This window comes from Centroberyx affinis, unplaced genomic scaffold, assembly GCF_046629955.1.
Source record: "Centroberyx affinis isolate AG114_WGS23_722 - 3 ecotype Tasmania unplaced genomic scaffold, CSIRO-AGI_Caff_v1 ptg003958l_1, whole genome shotgun sequence".
Taxonomy (NCBI): domain Eukaryota; kingdom Metazoa; phylum Chordata; class Actinopteri; order Beryciformes; family Berycidae; genus Centroberyx; species Centroberyx affinis.
The window spans coordinates 539,227-561,795 of NW_027281780.1; the positions used below are offsets into that span (position 1 = coordinate 539,227).

General features: G+C 41.5%; 1 protein-coding gene across 1 annotated transcript in view; it reads right to left on the bottom strand.

Moving 5' to 3' along the window:
• Nucleotides 1–14,586: 14,586 nt before the first annotated feature.
• The window catches only part of gpr158a (G protein-coupled receptor 158a), a 67,785-nt gene continuing 59,802 nt past the window's right edge, over nt 14,587–22,569 (bottom strand). The window contains exons 8-11 of the mRNA XM_071541845.1: nt 20,485–20,623; nt 17,711–17,816; nt 17,201–17,347; nt 14,587–16,470 (exon numbers count right to left, since the gene is read on the bottom strand). Coding sequence (XP_071397946.1) covers nt 14,587–16,470; nt 17,201–17,347; nt 17,711–17,816; nt 20,485–20,623 — 2,276 coding nt within the window. The remainder of the gene's footprint in view (nt 16,471–17,200; nt 17,348–17,710; nt 17,817–20,484; nt 20,624–22,569) is intronic.

Consider the following 22,569-nt stretch of genomic DNA (forward strand, 5'->3'; position numbering starts at 1 on the left):
GAAAGAAAGGACACATGAAATGAGCTGAAAGGTTAGCGATGGCTGCTTTCATGACAGTTCACGCAGAGGAAGAGGGCAGAGGTCAAGAGAAGAAGGTGCGACCTCTCTGATGATGTAAGATGGCTTCCTGCTCGCTCTTGGGACTCTGACGGTGTTTTGCTGCTGAGTGGCCGGTCCTGAACTTTTTCCCTGGGTGGACAGGAATTTGAACATAACCTGTTGTTAGATGACATGCCTTATCATCAACAACTTTAAAATCAGTGTTAAACATAGATCAACACTCCCATCTAGTGTTTGTATCCATTTACTGCAGTTTAATTTAGCTTAAACTGCAGTATTGATATATTTGACATGCTGCCTACTGTGATGGATGGATGAACTGAAGAGGTCCTGTTGCTTGCATTTCCTTTCAGTATTAGCAATGGCAGAGCATCTGAGGAAGAATAAGCAGACACCTGTTTTATTCAAAGGAAAGGATTTGATATGCAATGTGATGATTTTTTTTTTGTTTTTCATTAGGAAGGTAAAAACGGAGGCATCTTACCTTCTCTTAGTATTTCTGTTTTCTGGAAAAACAAAAAGAAACTCTAGTTATTGTGTGTGTGTGTATACTGCGTGTGGAGAGAATAGATACAGCATTATATTTAATCCACTGTCATTATCATCATATATTGTCACATATTATCATATTATTCTCTCTTAGCTTTCTGCTCACCTTGATGTATCTTGATGTCGTTATATCCGGGCCCTTCTGAGCCGGCGACAGCCTCAAACACTGACTTGGATTTGAACTTCCCTTCGCTGAAAACGCATTTCAAATTCCAAAACTTAATAGTATTGTCCGGAGTATAGTGGAGGCTACATTTTACCCACAGAAAATAAATCAATAAATCTATTTCGTAACCCAGACAGAGCCTCGGGCCTTTCCAGGAGCGTGAGAGTTACCCCAGCTATCCATTTAGTTCCCACTGTAGCGCTGCTGAAGCCCACTCATATTAAATTCTACTATCAGGCTGACTCACCAGGCGCTCTCCCTTTCATGCCTGTGACTGTGTAATCAAACACATGCCTGCTCTTGGTCTTCTAGTACAGTACGTCTCCCAGGCTTCCCGTGTGTGTGTGTGTGTGTGTGTGTGTGTGTGTGTGTGTCCTGATGTTCTGATTGAGGAGGATATTACCGAAAACTAACAATGGCTACCTCCATCTCGGGTGCTTTGCCATTTTTTTCCACCACTATTCATGACCGCAGTGATGACAATAGTAAAGAGTGATGATTCATCAGCCTGATAACTGATTCACTGCCTCTGTAATGCTGATTCAAGGGCAAGAGGCTGCAGTCAGTCCACCTCCACTCTCTTTTAGCACAAACATTAGTTATTGTTTCAATTTAAACACAAAGTCATTCAGAAAAATAATTCCTTGTTATATCCCTTAATTGTTATAGTCTGAATATATTGATTATATTTTCATAATGGGTCCACTATTTCATACATGCTGAGATTTTATGTTCCATTATGTTATGTTTATACATGCTTATTCACATATCTGGAACATATGTATAATTTTCTAATCCATATTTGAGTAAGGAATTGTGTCTGCTAGTAAATCTGTATGTAATGAGAGTAACTGCCCCATACTTCTAACCAATACAGTCTACTTGATAAGATAAGATAAGATAAGACACAATAAGATAAGATATAAGATAAGATGAGATGAGATAAGATAAGATAAGATAAGATAAGATAAGATAAGATAAGATGAGATAAGATAAGATAAGATAAGATAAGATAAGATCAGATCAGATAAGATGATGTGTTTAAATTGTCACCAGCATAAGCTTATGTAATGCCACAACTGTTTACATTCTGTTTTTATTCTGTTTTGTTGCTTTGTTTTTATTGCTAATTTTATATTCTATTTTTGTGCGTATATTCTGTTTTTCTCTGTTGAATCCTGTTTCTTTTGCTACAGCAGTGAATTTCAATAAATTCACGAAGTAAAGTTTCATCTCATCTCACCTTTTTATGTTATGTTATCTTACGTTATCTTATCATATCTTATCATATCTTATCTTATCTTATCAGTGCCATGAGCTAACATGCTGCATCACATACAGTATGATTCAGATACCTCCAGTGCAAAAGTGAATGACTAATAATGTGTGAATGATCTCACTTCTGTCCCTGAGAGCGGCTGCCTCGTATCCATCAGTCAGCTGCCTGGATGCTACCTGCAGGGAGAACAGTTACCTACTGTAAGCGCCTATTACCGAGCGATTAAGACCGATGACGTCAAATGAAATCCTGTTTCACTGAATGAACGTTAATTTAGCCTTCATTCACACACGTCGGCACGGCTGTGACTCACCAGGCTCCTGGCCTTGGGCTTTGTGCCTGGCGTCTGTGTTTGTGCTGCAGCGGTCCCTGGTGAAAGACACAGAGATGAGGCTGAGTTTGGAGTGCCAAGCGTCAGGTTTCTGTACAAAAGGAACTGGAATGACAAAATAAATCTGTTTATTAGATGATCCTGCCTTTGTCCTTTCTGAGCTGGATGTCCTTTTGTGGCGCTTCCACTTTTGCGTGAACAGCGCCGCGGCCGTAGCTGTCATCAGACCCATGTTCGTGTTCATCGTAATCCTCATTTAGGAGAACAGACCTGAAATAATCAAGTTCCTTTGTCGAATTTGAAGTAGACCTTCAGTACATCATGTCCTTAACAACAGGAAATCTGTCACTCACATGCTGGGTACATATCCACTCTCCTTGCAAACAAAGGGAGAAGGCCTGCTTGACATTTTGGACTTCCAGCCCTCAGCCCTCTCACTGTCGAGGTGGAAAAACTCCTCTCTCACCTTCTTGACCTCCACACTCCTCCTGCCCTGTGGAAGTTGTATGTAAAATTGTAACACACGATTCTACAGGTTTTACATAATCTTGACCTCAGCTGGAAAAACTCCAGAAACTCCAAATTGGAAGCACAGTCAAGCAACAACAGGGGAAGAAGCAATGTTTGTGGAGCAAAGCCATATTGAGAGTTTTTTCCTTTCCCATTGCAACTATAAGGACTGAGATAAAACAGGGAAGGTCCGAAATCTGGGACTTCCAAGTCGGCTGCTAAACAGCTTTGCTTTCACATGCTATTTTGTTCGGAAGACAAACTATAAACAAACATGGACGTCCTAAAAAGGATGATGTGGATTTGGCTGCTTCTTGCATTTGAAAGGAGTTTCTTTGTAAGAAGGAGGAGGAGAGAAAGTGTATCAGATATTGATTTTTCTGACATGTTGAGAAGGTTAAAGGTCATCATTGTGTCATACCTTTTTGTCATAACCTGGGCTTTTCTCAGATTTCTAGCATCATCATCCGACTTTGAATGACATTCATGTGAAAGGAAAATCGTTTCCTGATATCTGATAGCATGTGAATGCAGGGAGAGTAGGTCTTAGTTTACTGTAACGTTACACACCACTGCTAATCCAGTTGGGCACTGAGGAAGACCTGCTGGTGATTGGTCACATTCAGGAGTCAACATGGTTTTCCTTGGATGGATGGATGGATGGATGGATAGATAGATAGATAGATAGATAGATAGATAGATAGATAGATAGATAGATAGATAGATAGATAGATAGATAGTTTAATTGTCTCTGCTTCTCATTTTATGCAACTATGCTTGTTGTTTATTCCTTTCAATTCAATTCAGTGAGCCAAAGCGTTGGTAGTAAGCAATACTGATAACACTAATAATGCTACAAAATAAAATAAAATGGTAATAATAACATATAAGTAAATTAAAGAATAGATACAAACTTTTCTCTGCTTAGAGGGGAGTATTTTATGCCTTACTGCATTGTGACTGGAATATTTCTCTCTTTGAAAATAAAAATAAAGTTAACGCCTTGCACCCTGAGTTTCCCCTTAAAAAGGATAGATAGATAGATAGATAGATAGATAGATAGCCTTACTCGAATCAGAAGTTTGCTAGATATCATACAAACCCACAACAACACGTGACCATTTACCAAGACTTGTTACCTTGTGATGGTTCCTAAAAAAACGAGAGGGTGAAAGGAGAGTGAAGAGGAGACAAGGATCCACCAGAGGCAGAGGAGAGGTGGGCGAATGGTGACTAAATTAATTCAAACCCACAGAATCGACCTGTGGATTGTTAATGAACCATACGTCATAAACTGTGCACGTCACGACGTCACGCGCGAGTGTTCCGCTCTCTCCTCTCTCAGCGGAGCGGCAGTCTGTCCGCTAGAGGGCGCTGCGCAGCTGAGCTCCCTCCTGCCAGTCCGTGTTGGTGTTAACCAATTAAAGCAGGAAATGTTACCAGGACTCGTCTAATGAAGCTGTGCCGTGCTAAGTGCGTCCCTCTCTCTCTCTCTCTCTCACACACACACACACACACACACACGCACACACAACACACACAGACAACAAGAGAGAACCAGAGAGATAGAGACAGAAAAAGAGTGATGCCCCACGCACAAACACACACACACACACGCACGCACACGCACACATACACACACACACAGTTTCAAGTTTCAATATATTCTTTTGTTGCTTTTCCAGAAAACAGAAATAATAAAAGAGGGTAAGATACCTCGGTTTTACACACATACAAACAAGCACTCGTGCACGCTGACGCACCCCCCCCCCCCACACACACACACACACACACACACGCACATGCACACACACCACACACACACACAGCAAGAGAGAGCCTGAGAGATAGAGACAGAAAGATACTGATGCACCACACACAACATAATCACACACAAACACACTAACACAGACGCACAAAAACACAAAAATGTGTTGCAAGTTCAGTGTGTGTGTGTGTGTGTGTGTGTGCGTGTGTGTGTGTGTGTGTGTGTGTGTTCGGATTGGCGGGGGTGTTCTGTCTTCCAAATGGCAGAGTATATTGTCTGACAGGAGCAAGAAGAGGAATTTCTCTCAGAAACGGGCTCCTCTCAGCTCACAGGCTGAAGGGCTTCCCTAATTGGGCGAGGTGTCACCGGGCCCCGGCAGTTAATCACAGGCAGCGACGAGAGGGGAAGAGGAGAGGAGAGGAGAGGAGAAGAGAGGAGAGGAGAGGAGAGGAGAAGAGTAGAGAAGAGAGGAGAGGAGAGGAGAGGAGAGACAGGCAGGGAGGACTCATCATTTGGGAAGCGCTCTCCTATTCCTACAAGGAGATACGAGCGTTTTCAGATTGGCCCCGGGAAATTCACAACCCTCTGTTACAGGATTGTAATTGGCGTAGAGTTAAGTGTAATCAGTGTGTGTATTGTCTGCAGTAAAGATAATTGCCGTAAAGCTGCATCCTACACGAGCGTGCGTCTGTGTTGCTGGGATCATTTGACTTGGCTAAGCAGTTTAGATATATAATTTGGCTCATAAATATCTAATGAAGCCTGGCCTTTCGTGGAGGAGCCCAGTGATTAATGACATCTTGGATTTCAGAATCACTAATAGCAACATTGATTGCCAATATTTGAGGAGTTCATTTCCAAAACACTATCCATTTTGGGCAAAAGCCATTACCTAAAGTTAGTCATTCAATAATGTAGAGAGGATCCAGAAGTGATCTCATTGTGTCAGCCAGGGAAATAAATTACCTATTAACCTTTCAAAAGTATCATAATTTTGTGCAATAAATCACATTATAAGAATAGCTGCCAAATGGTGGATATCCAATTTTAGCATACACATTTTCTCCTCAGTGGTATTCATCTGTGTTTGTGAAGTGTGTAGGTGTTATTCCATTATCATACAATCTCTATCTATCTAGATCTATGCTTCTTTTTTTCTGTTCAGCTTTATATTGTAGCTCTCTGCGGGTTTTTTGCACCTTTGTATTTGTGTCAAACATCAAAATTCAAATGATCCCATGGCGGCTGAGAGTTAGCACCAAACTGTGCAATCACAATGAATTACACAATGAATAATATTGTTTGTTAATAATAATAGCGATCATTTATGGATATTTATTCAAGCATGAGAAGCATCACACTTGTCCTGTCAGAATCCTAACGAAAGCTTTATCTGTAGTCTTTTTGCTCTGATGCTTTTCTGTACTGACTTAAAAGGTCCAGCAGTATGGAAGGCGTCATTGTCGATTCAGTTTTGTTTACATCTTATAAACTGTGAAATTACGTAAACTGCATGGGCATGTGAGTGGGTGGAAGGATATATGGCTGCCTGTTGTGTTTCAAATGACAGGTTGTCAATCTTTGAGAAATGCGTCACCAGGTGTGTGCTTTCTCCTGAATGAGTCAAAGGGCTACAACGATGACGTTAGTTTGAAGGTGTAAAGCGTCTGTATTTCCAGCAGTTTGACTCAAATTATGGAGAAATTTTTGACGGGGACGTGGTATTAGCCATTTGATGACCAATTCATTCACGTAAAAGGAGGCTTTTAGCGTGAGTGTGTGTCTGTGAGTATGCATACCTGCTTGTATTCTGAAGTGCAAGCGTGTGTGTGTGTGTGTGTGTGTGTGTGTGTGTTTGTGCGTGCATTCTGGCCTAGCTGCCAACCCTCCAGTTGTGGAGGAGGTAGTGGTGGTGGAGCAGCTCAGCGGAGCCTCTCGGTGAGTCACGGGTGCTTGCATCACCGGGGGCTCCTCTCCTCTCCTCTCCTCTCCTCTCCTCTCCTCACCTCTCCTCTCATGACGCCGCTGAGGCTGGAGAAGCTGTGTAGGAGTCCAGACCGGAGCGTGGCTTCACAACATGTAGGAACACGGCCTGGTGGGCGGCGGGCTGCCTACTGGCTGCGGTTTCAAGCAAATCAAACACGACTACTACGAGGTGGGGTGATGTATCATGCATCATAGGAGGCTGTGATTTCTTTATACGAGGAGAAAGTTGACACCGACACTTGTGTGAGTGGGGTTATTTAAAGTTGGACTAAACATTACTTTTATGAAAATACACCCGTAAACCCCTAAATCACTAACTGAGGCTGAAACAGAGAAGAGTCCCATTCCCACTTAGAGAGCCTGTAGATTTGCCATATTTGCCCAAATTTATTTCAAATGTCTGGCAGGAAATCTTCTTCAGGAATAATTAAGAGCAAAATACAAAACTTTGTCCCAACAGCAGCAAGTGATCGCTGCATCCGGAGAAAGCTGGACTCACTAATGATGGTTGAACCTGCTGTGATTTTTTTCCCCAACATATCTCCACTGCTACAGCTGCTAAGAAGGAGAAATTTAGATCCCAGGTGTGTGCAGTTTACTGACGTCACATTACATGATTTCTGGGTAATGAAGTCCTTCAAATTTTCAAAAATGTGCTTATCTCCAGCTGGGATCGGCAAGTACAGTATAAGATTTGTGATTAGTTGTAAATACATTGTACAGTTCTGTGTGTGTGTGTGTGTGTGTGTGTGTGTGTATGTGTGTGTAGGCTGTGTGTCGGCATACAGCTCCTGCTGTATCCCCCCCCCCCAACTCTCCTTCGTGACTCATGAGCCCACCGCAACACGAGATGACCTCGACATCCCGCCCCCTCCTCCCCCTCCTCCCCCTCCTCCACCACCCCCTGCCGGCCGTCCCTCCGTCCATCTGAGAGACAGATGAGTCAGTAGCGGAGCACGCTGGCCTGTGCCCAGCGATCAGCTTTCTCTCATCTCCTGTCCCTCATCCTGCCCCCCCACCCCCCCACCCCCTCTCCACCCACACAACCACGCCACGAAAGGCTGTGATTCATGCGGACACACCGGTCATCGTCTGAGGTTTAAAAATAAGTCCTGCCACGCTGGAGGATGTGTCCCGCAAAGACAACAACAAGCACCGACACACAACCGTCCAACTGTGATTTGCACAATGGGAGATCCAGAGGGCTCAGTGTGCAGTTCATTGTTCATCCCAAGCATTGTAAAGCAGATTGCAGTGCATGTTTGTGTGTGTCTTTTGCAGCAACCGTTCATAATAGCTTAGCTCATAGCTGCATGTTGCAGCAAGTGTAAATAAACCACTATCAATGCATGCCAAATATAGGTCTACAGTAAGACTTTCACAAGCTGCATCATAACAATGAGGCAGATTGGAGTTTTAGTTATACAGACATTTCCCAGAAGCAGAGCTGCTCTAGAGGAATTGTCAGTGGTCCAGTTAAAACTCAATGGCTAAGTAATGTTAGACTGAAGCCCAGTTTTATTTATATTTTGACCAGAGATCCTTCTGCAAGCTTGCCAGTTAGCTAACTTCTGAAAATCTGTGATTCTTTGGCTCTGCCCACTGATGTTTAACTCAACCAGTGACATTATTTCTGCCTCCAGAGCTCTGTTTGTATATCTAAAACTCCAATCTGTGATGTCTTTAAGGTGGATATTACTTGTACAGACAACCTACTCTGTATGATCATTCATTCGAATCTCCTGGGCTCCAGTAGAGATGGTGGGATTGGTTTCAGAGGGGAGCTGGAGCAGGATAAGGTGACACAGCGGTTTGAAATCAACACAGAAATCAAGGAGAACTTGAGTCTGCTGAGTGAATGGTGTTTTTATGGGATTGTCTAGCCTCAAGAGTTGAAAGCTAACCAACTAGGTTGTTCTCAGCAAGTGAAATTTCACACTCAAGCAAAACATGCCAGATCAATACAAGACATCCACTAGCAGCCAGATAACAGTGTAGTCTCAAGCAAGACTGAATCCACAAAAAACCCAACTGGAAAAGGTTGTTTGATTTCAGGGGTTTCATTCCAAAATGCTGTACATCCATTTTGAGGAAAAATGTTACTTGATGTTGAATGCTCAATATTATAAAAAGCACAACTGATCTCATCCTGTAAAATTGTATTGTATTGTATTATTAGTAAAGGACTAATAACTTCAGTAATATTAAATAACAAGTTTTACTTTCATACTAGCAATCATTTTGTCATTGTATTTCTGAATAAAAAAAGGGGGAAAAAACATGCTGTGCCATAATTGCTACATATACTATATTATAAAATTGGCTGGTATTGGTCCTGAGAGTCTCGGCTGGTTTATGTATCACAGTGATAACAAGGGCGTCCTGGCTTGACATGCAGATGAACCTTGAAATCAAAAACATACAATATTAGATGGACTAGTAGCAGAATTGAAGATTTTTTTTTAAGTGTGTCAACATTACAGCTGCAACTTGACCTGGCATCTTTTTCCATTTCTTTCTGCTTGTGCACAAAAGGCAGCAGAGTGCCTTAGTGGTTAGAGAGAGTGTTCTGTAACTGAAAGGGTCATGGGTTCAATCTCCCTAACAGCCGGAGTGTGTCCATCAACAGCCACGGTCCCTGTTGAAGTGTCTTTGAGCAAGACACTGAACTTGCTCATTCATTGTAACCCAGTTTCAACAATTCAAATGCTTCAAAAATATAAATGTTCATGTTCTAAGTAGAATCTTGCATGATGCACCTCTGAAAAATATGGTTCTACATCTAAAAGTTTCCTCATCACACCTTTCATGCTCCTTCCATGCCAGAAACCATGACAGTCTTTCTATTTAGGGTGCATGTTCAATACATTGGATGTTGCACTCACTCTTCCCCCATGGATGACCAATGGATGCAAACCAATTGTAATGAATATCAATTGGAATATCAATAATGATCTCCTCGTTACAGGTCATTTCTCATAGTTTGCCGTTTCCCTCTCTGACATTTCTTTATTTTAGTTCCCTGCAGCAGGCCGTATTGATCTTCTATTTATTAGACAGGCTCGGAAAGTGCTCTTGAAAACAGAAATCAATGCTAACATGTTTTGTTTATACAATACCCTTTTGCTAAGCTTTTTAGCTGCATCACTGCCCATATATTTGAATAAACCTAAGTACTTCTGATAATGTAGAAGCTGTGTGTTTCATTTAATGTTTATTATGCATAATTAAAAGTAGGCCTATGGGGTTATGATGTACACTACCAGTCAAAAGTTTGGACACATGCAAATTTCTTTATTTGTACTATTTTTCACATTTTAGAATAACAGTAAAGACATCAAAACTATGAATTAACACAAATGGAATTAGGGTTAGGTTTAGGGTTAAAGTGAATCTATCTTATATTTTAGATTCTTTAAAGTAGCCGCCCTTTGCCTTGATGGAAAGGCAAAGGCTTTGGAAAGAAATTCATACATAGGCATCAACTTCACTATTTATATTTGTCTAAGAAACAAATTTCAAGCATTTAAGCAGAAGCCTTTAGCTCAAAATGGCTTTAAGATAATAATAAACATAGTACATTCAGTCAGGTGTGTCCAAACTTTTGACTGATAGTGTAGTTTAAGAGAGGAAAGTCTGGATATACAAATACTTTTCCTTTGGCTAGGGAAATAAATAATTTCACCTCGGCCAATAATCATTTTGGCCTTTGAAAATACAGTTGAGTCACAGCGTACAGTTTTCCTGCAGAGGGTCTGGAGTCAGCATCCGATACCATCTTCTATCTCTCGCTCTCTGCAGAACTCCCATTGATCTCGGTCCGAAAGACCACAACAACCCATAAAAGCATTTCAGGACAGGAGCCAAGACATGCATGCGACTATCCTAAAGTGGTTATGATGCAGAAAGCTTTTAAAGGCCTGCATTTCTCCAACTCTGAGTCTGCATGGAGCATAAGTAAACGAACCTGAGACAGGGATGATTACTGGGCACAAATGCATCATGGGAGTGTCTTGTACCCGCTTCCTGTGGGACTTGACCCGTTGCAGTGAGGACAGAGTGTGTGAGATGAGAGTGAAAATGCTGAGAGATCTTTCCCTCAACATGCACTTTTGTTTGTAATTCAAATCTTGTATGTGTGATTAAATAACACATTAAGTGCACACTTCATTTTCATATAAATATTTATTGCAGAGGAGGTATCTTTTATGTACATGCTATCACAATATAACACAATATAAATCTACCAAATATTCCCATATATCGATGCTATAAGCTTGTCATAGAGCAATAGTTATAACAAGCACATAATACAGTGGGTTAGGGACAGTATCACTCACTATACAACTTGTAACAGTCCATAAAAGATCAAGTTGTTTTTTTTCTTTTTTTGTTCTATCAAGGGCAGTGAAACATTGGTCCTACTAATTTCTTGAATTCATGCAGAAGCCACAAGAGCAAGATTTACGACGTTACAGCATTGAGTAGTAGTAGTAGTAATAGTAGTAGTAGTATTTGCCATTGGGTGACTTGGTTTGGTCACAAGAGAAGTCAGGTTTAAATCAAAGAAGCTAGCAAACATAACGCACCATGGTAAAAATCCAGTTGGTGGACACAGAGCTACAGGACACAGTATTGTCTATGTCAAGATGGTACAACAACAATGGTCTCGATTTGCACACCCAAGTAAATGGTAGAAACTTTCACTGACTCATTGATGATACTGCTGAAATACAATGATAACTTCCAGAGAAAGACACTGATTTATGTATACACAATTCAATACATAGATAGCTATGAGCCGACCGAACTGAGGAATGCTACAGCAAGCACATAATTTGAAATTATGCAAGCAAAAGAATAAAACAAATTGACTTATGCAAAAACGTGAACTACATATTTTATAGTGTAATGGTGGGATATTGTACTGTACTGTATTGTATTATTTTCTGGTCTAATATAGCTGTAATCATGTTTCCTTCCTGCTCCATCCCACTGTCATTCTGCTGGAAGTATAACAGGGCAAAAGTGTGTGAAACCTTTAAAAAAAAAACTTGTTTTGAGAGCCAAAAGAAGTACGAATCTCACCATCTTAGTCTGCTGTTTGTTGAAAATAACATAATTTTGAATTTTGCACTGCTTTACAGATGTTTCACTATAGCAGAACCTTTATGAGCTCAATCTAAGGAAACAGTGTCATACAGAACAAGCCTAATAATCATTAAAATCATTATCAAAATCATAATCATTTCACACTTAAAGGTCTCCATGTTTAAAATAGTTTTCCTATGGGGACAAAAAAGGGTTCTGTGTTTATATTTTAGTGTGGACAATTCATCACTAAAGGGCAGTAAAATACATTTTGGCAGTGATTCCAATGAGGCCCTTTATAATGAAGTCAGCTTCTGTGATAAAAAAAAAAACAAAAACAAGAAAGGCCTTTTGAAACGGTGGTTGTGGTTCGTGATAGTGGGGGTCAGGATTCCCTCTGTAGTGGGAGCCAGAACGCAGCATCACAATGCATGTGATGGATGATGCCTAACATCTGGTTCATAAATATCATATGGGTCCATCAAAGCATTACGATCAATCCCCGCGCGGTGACAGGTCTTCTCAGACACCGTTCCCGCAGGAGCTCATAAAGCAGAAGAGGTGATGACAAATCTCACGCTCTGAGGCCGATGCTCCGCGTTTTGAAATATTTCAGACGAGCCCCACAGGTCAGCGGCAGACGTAATTTCTCAGAGGGGTGGAGGCAGAAATAAGACATAGCATCTAAATCATGTTTATCGAGTCTGGATGTAGAAGCGCGTTTGGTATGTTAAGCAAAATCTGATGAAATACGGGCCATGCGATAAGGAAGCCTACAAATATCATCGTTTGTTTTTTAAGAACCAAATTGTTTCAAATGAGGACTTGGTACGATTCAGACTGACAAACATTCATTTTAATCACAATTAATAAACTCCTAGAGAGCTTGGACATTTTTGTGAGGAGGAATCTGACAGCAATTACAGATAATAATCATTATCAGTGACAACATTCAAAGATGCCATGTATTTCTCACAAGAGACCGTAAAATGGGTGCTATATTGATACATAATTTTCCTCACACAACTGCAATTCTTGTCAGGCGTTACACAAATTATTATTTTAAATATTAGTGCGGGATAATATACTTTTCATTGAGCAACTATTTTCTTCTTTAATCCCAGGGTGGAAATGATGCGATGAAAGTTTAGACATTTTGATACAAAATACTGAACAAATAACCCTCAAAAAAGTTGAGTCAGATTATTAATTGATAACCAGATTATTAAGGCTAATTATCTAATTATTGGCATAATTAGTTAATTAGGCTTAAGACTACCTTGCATTGAATTTGGAACATCATGCATTAAGATATTACAAGTGTACCTTTAATACAGAAATACACAGAGAAAAGTAATGGCAGTAGAACGCTTATTTTAATCCCTCTCAAAATTGAAGCAGCATTTTGCATCAGCTTTTTTTTAAAGGAGAGACTCACCTTTAACATTGTTATTGTTTATTGAGGCTGTGGGAATGTAAAGAGGGCTAACAGAGGAGAGAAAGCCCTGGTGGGACAACTCTCTCTGAGCATTGCATCGCAGTTTTACATAAATATATGATATTGTGTACACACACACACACACACGTGCGTGTGCAAGGCAAGATAGAAATCCATGTTGGATTCAGGAACAAAGCTGGTGCAAATGGCTGCCTCTGGATTTTAAAAGGAGCTAGCCTTACTTTTTACAGAGTATGTATGGGCATCAATTTTGACACACATTCACGTTATGCTGCTCTCATATAGTTTTTACCGCCCTGAACGAGCTTTTGGAAATATGAAAGCAGAAAAGGGTGAACCACTGGCATTTAGAGAGTCAAACAAAATAACATTATATATTTGTCAACACGTTAATTGTGTTAGTTGACAAACCAGAAGGGTCCAACTACTCTCGCTTATCTGGCTGTGCATGCTGTTTATATAATTCACCTCCACAGAGTGCTGAAGGAGAAGCCGCTTGCTTCACCCCAGACTACATGAGACTGATACAAGACAATTCTAGTTAGTTAGTTAGGCACATACAGTAATACATCTCTGCAGACTTGGAAGCATTTGACTCTGCTGAGGACTACAATTAAAGAAATCTAAAAATAAAATCTCAGCGTTTCACACGTCTACGCTTAGTCGATGTGTGAGATCCTGTGTGATGTCATGCCATGATGTTGAAAATGAGGACGAGATGTACGAGAGGAACTCATAGTGAGAGAACATAAAATCCTCAGTTCTTTTAATATGAGTTGGCTAAAGTGCTATAGACTGATTCCCTCACAATCAGCGCCTTGGCTTGACACACACTAACTAAATGAAGATCCTTCTCTGAAGATGTTCCCTTATTCTTTGGCTTTTGCTCTTTTGTACCTCAACCTACAATTCATGCTTATGTTTCTCATACACATCAATAATTTTCTTTACACTTCCATTTTCATAATGTCACATCCTATTCCAAGGTGTGATGATGTTAATGCAGTCACAAATAATAAAAAAAAAACGTCAGAATTATAAATGTTGACTGAATATAGAACATGATAGATGCAGATTTTCAACATTGCACATGAAGTGAAAAGGCTGAATTAAAAGTTGCATAATTAGAGGCTAAGATTTATCTTTAGGATTTCTCTGTAATAATCTGGAATGCTCATCTTGATGTTTTGTTTTTGTACATTTTACTTATTTTGAAAATAGACAAAACTGGAACAAAACCTTGGAAAGGAAGGCAACTTGTGGAACTCGATCAACTTTTTCTTCCAAGTCACCGTACTAATAGTAAAAGGTAATATTTCACGATTTTAAAGTGGAAAAAAAGTATACAACAAGAACTATAATTTCAGTTGTCCATTTAGGTTGAGTGTCATGCCTTTTTGCCTGATGTGCTATCCTCAAAGTCCCAGGGACAAACATCTGCCTTTTTTGCACCACCTACAACCCCCCCTTTGGGATTTGGATTGCTCTGTTTGACTACAGAAGCACTCGTGTCTGTACCTTTTTTATGTGATGGATCCTCAAAATCCCACGGACAGACTTCAGCCGGCTTTGCTTTGGCTGCTCCAACATTAGCACTTTTCCTTTTTTCTACCACTGGCACCTCCTGAGGACTCTCTACATCCCAGGGGCAAACCTCGGCCATTTTTTGTTGGCTCGCATGTTTCTCTGAAGATTTACCCTTGTCCTTGGCTTTTGTTCTGCTTTTCTCATCGTCAGTGTCTTTTGACTTCTCTTTCTCCTTCTCAACTGTCCTTGTGGAAGGCGTGCCCTTCTTTTTCAAAGGTGATTCCTTGGTTTTTGAAACCTGAGAGGGACTAGGTGTTCTCTCAGAATTTGGAGATACAGCAGTGCTGTCGTACTCCCATGGACATACGTCAGCTTTTGAAATCTGTGGCTGGAGTGAGCCTCCTGTTTTGGGGGGCTCTGAAGGGGTACTTCTCCCTTTCCCATCCACTGGAGAGGTGCCTTTTCTCTGCTGTGTCGTATCTGGTGAGGGAGCCAGCTCTGCTGTCTTTGTTGTGGCCTCTTCAAAGTCCCACGGACAAACATCAGCCCGATGCTTTTTGGAACTCTCTGCTGTAGAATGAGGCTGGGGGGTCTTAGCGGGTAGGCTCGCCTGACTGGACGGTTGCTGCTTTGACCCTTCCCCTTGACTGGCTTGACTCTCACTTCCATCTTCCCATGGACAAATCTCTGCCCGGTCAGCAGCTGTCCTCTGAATTTCTTTAGAACGCCTGGCACTCGACGGAGATTGATCGGAAGCTTTCTGCTTCTGAGGTTTGACTCCCTTGGTGCCGCTTCCATGGACTGTCGTGGTTTCTTTTGGTGCTATGGACACATGCTTCTGGACCTTGTTCTCAGAGGGAGTCGGGATATCCTCCACTTCCCAGGGACACACTTCTGACAGATCGTAGAGATCCTTGCCCTTTGCTGACTCGGAGCAGATAGACGGCTGGCTCCCGCTCACCTGCTGTTTCATGATCCCGCCTTTAGCTGCACTCTGTTTGTATTCAACTGACTGACTGATAATCATCTTGGGATGGCATTCATCCTCTGGCTCTGCGCTGGCCTTTGTGTCTTTACTCTTTGGCTGACTCTTCTTATTGCTGTCCTCCGCACTCTGGGTCTTTCCTGTCAAGCCCAAAGTCTTCTCTTTGGCACTGGCGATGACACTGAGGGACTTCTGCAGCATGGAGGTTCTCGGATGAATTGGTTTCTTGTCTGCGGTGAGGTTATGGGCACTTGCTGACTTGCAGACTAAGGGGACTGACTCGGTAGATTCACTGGTGGCATCTATCTTCTCGTTGGACTTCTTCTTGACCAGTTTCTTGCCCATGAGGGTATCCAGGAGGGAGCCTTCAGCTGTGGCCACCTCCATCTTGTCTGTTGCCGAGCTGTTAGAGTCTTCACTCTGGTCACGGACGTGGTCGTAGCTACTGTGGGACTTCTTCAGAGAGAAAACCTTGTTCTTCAGTGTCTCCTCTTTCGCCGGCTTGCCCGGGTGAGTCGGATCGAAGGGGTTCTTCCTCAACACGCAGATGCTGTTACGGTTGCTGCCGTGTTCCCCTGCCTCCTTGTCTTCACGGCTGCACTGCCGGTGCACCGACTCAGGAATCTCAGTGATGCGCCTCATCAGTGAGCGGCCCAGGCCCTTCTTGGAGCTCCGCTTCTTCTGGAGGTGAGGATTGTTTGCCAACATCTTCTTCCGCTTGTAAATCTCCAACTGGGAGTAGAGTTTTTTAAGCTCCTCCTGCACATTTGCGAAAAATGTGGGGAAAGAAAAAACAGCAAATTGATTACTGACCTATTTAGAACATATATCTGTATTTCAAAATTTTTGAAAAATGTTTTAAAAAATGTGATTTCTACTCAAGACACAGTGTTACAAAAAAGCAGACGTTCTATTGCACAGAAAACATGCAGTACATATTCATGGCACGTGACTACAAACAGCTGTTAAATGATGCACTACAGTATATCACATGCGTGTTGACAGAAAAGGAAAGACAGGACGGTCTTGGACAGCATTAAATAAGGAAACGGAGTGTGTTTTAATGTTAGGTCTGAAACAGCCTCTAAGCGTTGGTCCTGAATTTATTGTATTTCTGCCTGTGTGCCCATCTGATACAGTGACTGCTCTCAAGCAGCAGGATATCATCTGATCATATCACCCCCTCTGGTAAATAGGCTTGGAGTGGACCTAGTGCCCAAATCTTTGGTAGAGAGACTTCTTCAGCTCTAACAGACAAACAGAAACCTCTGCTCACGTTGGTACGTTTTTCCCAAAGACTGTCGCAAGACCTTACGCCACAGCCATTAATAGAACTGAGATGGCCCATTTCGTCTGGTGTCTGCAATAAAAAACTGCCATGGCTCAGTATTTTTGCTATAGTCAGAGGACAAGGATTCAAAAGGCATCACCAGGTTATACAATGGAAAGGGTATTGAGTGAGGGAAAGGTAAAAGGAAACGTTGCTTACCCGAATGTCCTCAGGGTCCAGACTGTGCTCACTCCATGCTGACGTTATGCTGCTGTTGAGATACGACCCGGAACGACCCATGTCCAGCTCATCCTCATAGGCCTCAGAGGCTATATCATCTCTCATATGGGTGCCAGCAAACAAGAACTGAAGGGTGGCAAAAAAAAGACCAAAATGGCTTGTTGAGCTGCTTCATGAACTGTGATGTCTTCAGCAACAAAAGTGGAGCTTACTGAAATCCGATCAAGTGAATAATTCATCCATACAAAGTAATATAGCTTTAAGTCTAGGCTCAAATAGCAAGGACAGCCATATCGCCCAATGTTGTTGCAAATTTCATGGGATGAATAAACATTTAATACATCAAACGCATTAAATGTCAAACTTTGTCCTTGTAATACTTTGTCAAAAATAAAAACACAGACTACGTATTTTCTATACCTTTTCATATCCCACAGGAACAGTATAGAGAAGCAAAGTAACGTGTGAAATCTGAATTGGGACGTTTACCTTAGGGACGAGCAGCAGGCCCAAAGTGACTGTTACAGTTAAATGGGTGTGGGTAAAGAACAGCAGCAGCATCCAGTCTGGATGGAGCTCAGGAGCCAGAGTGAACCTGTTTAGACATAAAGATGAAAAAACAAGAGGGGGGAGGGGGAGAGAGAGAGAGAGAGAGAGAGAGAGAAAGAGAGATTTTTTTGAATCCAAATACAAGTACAACAGGAGGGGCATCCATATTCTATATTTAGCTAATGTTAATCAAATGGGTGCAGATAACATCACTGTTGATTTTGCTATGTATAATATTATGCAGGGTCATTAATCAAGCTACTCAGCCTTTCCACATTTCACTGACAACTGTATATTTTATAATGAATATCAATACTCACATTTATTTGACTACGACGGAAAAATATTTTGTTAATAAACACAACCTGAACATCTTAATGAATGCCTGATTGTCAAGTTCCAAATCTGTGAAAAAGTGCACACTTACAGTAGAGTATGACTAAATGATGCTATATAATATTCCTATTAGTGTGAGAGAGCTGAATGTAATTTGCTCCGTCTGCAGTAAACCTCTTAGACACAGATGGAGCTGGGAAAGACAGAGACAAGATATAACGTGTTTATTTTAAGCCAAAGTAGATTTATGCGCTGTCTGTCTAGGCGTTAACACTCAATTCCACTGCTTGAAGTGGGCTCATATAATGTTCCACTTGAGCGATCCCTTTGCCAACGAGGATATGATATTTTCTTCATACTTGGAATTGGATTTACAATAAAGGGCAATGACCTTGATGTGGTCACTAGATTTTGACTATTTATACATCAGACAGAAATACGCTCATCCCGCTGCGGCGCAGCAGTCGGTGGAAAATGAGATAATTACTGGTGGAAACAATAGTGGCGCTAGGAGTAGCTCCAGCCTTTTATTTAAAATGAACTAACAGCCTTTCAGTGCAGTGAGACTTCATGCGCGCTAAGGATGTGAAGGCATGTCCTGTCAGATGCTAATTCAACCACTAGAGAGTCCATATCCCAGCAAATGTCATCTAGCAGGCTCATTACGTTGTTGAAGTTGGAAAATGGCTAATTAACGAACAGTTACTGCGGTAATAGCTTAAAGGCACGAAAGAAGGCAAAGGTCCAGCATATGAAATGTCCCAAAGCTTTGAAGTCCTCCCTCCTTCATCTTTTGTAAGGAGTTCAAACTAAGTTTCTGAGCAGATGAGGATTTAATATCCTTGGCATACTGTCTCCGCTCAGCCTGCAGCATCTGACTGAAATATTCACATCGCTCAAACTTCTTCCTCCAGCTATTACAGTCTCTTTTCATTTTCTCTCAGCATCCCATTCACACCTGGACCAGACTGTAACCTGATTACCATCGCGCTGTTCAAGGAAGTCTGACTTTTAACTGGTCACTGTGGGATCACATAGCAGGTTCTGCGAGTAACAGAAATGGGCGCCGGATGCCTCTAACAAGCCCAAGCAGTAGTCTCTGGTGGCAACCACTCAAAATCAACTCGCCACACCAGGCAACTGCTCCAATTTATGAGGAGACTTGTCTGGCCATTTGCTGCAGACAGCAGCCTCACACCGTGGCTGCAGAGCCCCATTAAAGGAGTCGCCACTGTAAACACACACACAGCCAGATGTTCAAATACCATCTAAACTGTTAAACTGTAAACTCTGCATTTCAGGAACCTATCTGGCTATACATCAGTGACAAGCAATTTATTGGTAATGGATGTTAATTTGTAATTGGAATATTGCTGCCAATGATTCCAGCTATTTATGCTATCTAAAAAAACATAAATCATTCTGACATGGTTAATTAGTAAATAATGTGATGGAGCTGAGCTCGCAATTAGGGGGGCTCCAACTAGGAATGGTTTTGGCGCTGTCAGCTGAAACATCTCATTTATAAACTGCATGGTGCAGCTACTTGACATGTACACTGGAGGGAGAGGGCGTATCCGAATACAATGAAAACAACCCCCACATGAACAGAGGTGTTGAGCCTGTGCAGTAGCCTGTACAGTGGAAATGAGGCAATCTACTGGAGGACATAAACGTCAAAATGAGAGAGGCAGACAGCAATGAAAGGCCATGATATTAAGTATGTAGCGGTTCACTTAGATTCACAACATGTGGAACACACACACACACACACACACACACACACACACTACACGCTTAATATGTCAAATGCACAGACTAGCCCTGGACCATGCAGTATTTGCTAGTAATTCTTAAGGCTCATTCTCATCTAGAAGGATAAATATGAAGATAACTATAAACTATAACTGTATATTGTTGCTAAAGCATTCACACTACAGCGGTATCTGTGATCAGTTCCTCAGCAAATGATACATTGCTGTAGTGAGCTTTAATTTGATTTGTTGAAAATGTTTTATGGTTATCTCTGCATTCAAAAAATCGCTCTGAGATCGAACCAAAAATATAGTTATAGTTATGGTTTTGGATGTTTTTATAGTTATTGTTGTAGTGGGAACACAGACATTCTCTTTACGTATTTACATTTTTTTTAATAGTTATAGTTATCTTTATAGTTATCCTTCTAGATGTGATTGGGCCTTTGTTTGTTTGTTTTATCCTGCTTGGAGTACCAGATGGGTGGGGCTTACTGCACCAGGACTACTCAGATAGTGTCAGGTAAGTTGTCACTCACAGGGAAACATGCTGAACTGACATGTAAATACTTTCCTGTGATTGTCTTAAGTTATCTCAGATGATGGGGGTGGGGTTTGTGTTACCTGATGACATAGAATATAGCTGACAGGACCAGCTCGTTGTGAACGGCGATGGCCATGTAGCGAGGCTCGTGGAACGCCGATGGGACCGTCCTGACAGCGTAACACAGGTACACCGCCCACAGCAGGAAGAGGAACTCGGCTAGACAGCAAAGGGTAGCGAGAACGAGAAAGAACCGGTGAACACAGGCCAAAGAAGCTATCGGTATGCGGTGTGTAAGCTGCTCAGGCCGAGCCATATGTGCAGCACTGATAGCTTCACAGTTCAGCGCTCTCATGGACATCGGTGCAAAAGATTGTACAACACAGGTATACAGAAAAATGGTCTGTCCAATAAAAGCTATGAAACTCATTTGTAACAGTCGCGGTTGTATTCTCTGGACGCCGTTTGACAGATGATTGCAGATGGAGTTGTTGCAACCCCCGTCAAAGCTTTAATAAATCCCCACACACCTCCATGGCAACCCCATGTAACGTTTCCCGGGCAGCCGGCTCCGCGGCAATAAAGGCAAACCGCTTTCCCCGTGAAAATCTGTCCCTGTTATTTTGACATTTATGCCGCTTGTCTGCTTGAACTGAGGGACTGTCAGGTTTGATCGAACTGTGTGTGTTCCTCACAGCAGGATCAACAACAGTATGCAGTAGATGCTTTCGCTCACGCAGAAAAAAAATATTATTCATCGGGGTTAAGTGAGGGCATGTGAGGATCAAGATAGCAAGGTGACAAGCGACCTGCACTACCAGTCAAAAGTTTGGACACACTCATTTTTATTTTTTACTATTTTCCACATTTTAGAATAATAGTAAAGACATCAAAACTATGAAATAACACAAATGGAATTATGCAGTGACCAAAAATGTGTTAAACAAATCCAAACTATCTTATATTTTAGATTCTTTAAAGTAGACGCCCTTTGCCTTGATGGAAAGGCAAAGGCTTTGGAAAGAAATTCATACACAGGCATCAACTTCACTATTTATATTTATCTAAAAAACACATTTCAAGCATTTAAGCATAAGCCTTGAGATCAAATTGGCTTTAAGATAATGAAAAACATAGTACATTCAATCAGGTGTGTCCAAACTTTTCACTGGTAGTGTATATACTGAGATTCAGCTTTCCTGGATTGATGTATAAACAGTCTAAATGCATGGAGAAAGTCCCCAAATGACCCAAAGACCTGCCAACCTATTATTTTGGTCCCAAATAAACCCAACAAAAATGTGGCCTCCTCAGATCACAGCATGCAGGTGCTGCTGGGGGCCCCACCTGTTTTCCCATAAGTCAAACGGGACCACGGTTCTCTCTCATGCAGCCTGAGTCAGCATGTTTAAAACAGCATGTTTATTTCTTCACCGTGAGATGATGCTCACGCTTTCTGCTCCCCTCCAAACATCTTTGATCTTTCATCTGTCTTTATTCGTGTGTAAGTTGCCCCCTCTCCTCCATAACATGGGAAAACGTCCAAAGCGATAGAGAGGATTAATGTCTTCTTTTAGGGGGGAAATGCCAAAAACATGAAGCGAGGCAAAATGTCTCACTCATCCAAGTTCTCCATCAATTTCCCCCCCAGCCTTCACCTCTTCTCTCACTCTGCCTTCATCTCTCTCGTTTTCTTTGAACTCAGGAAAATGCTATCATGCCTAACAAATTACTTCTTGATTTTATGCCATGAATACCTCATATAACCCACCCACCATGTTTTCCCACTCTACTGACCCACTCACAGGCACATACACACAGTACAGTGTACACTATCAGTCAAAATTTTGGACACACCTGATTGAATGTCATTTGGGGACTTTCTCCATACATTTAGACTGTTTATAAATCAATCCAGGAAAGCTGAATCTCAGTATATACACTACCAGTGAAAAGTTTGGACACACCTGATTGAATGTACTATGTTTTTCATTCTCTTAAAGCCATTTTGATCTAAAGGCTTTTGCTTAAATGCTTGAAATTTGTTTCTTAGACAAATATAAATAGTGAAGTTGATGCCTATGTATGAATTTCTTTCCAAAGCCTTTGCTTTTCCATCAAGGCAAAGGGCGGCTACTTTAAAGAATCAAAAATATAAGATAGTT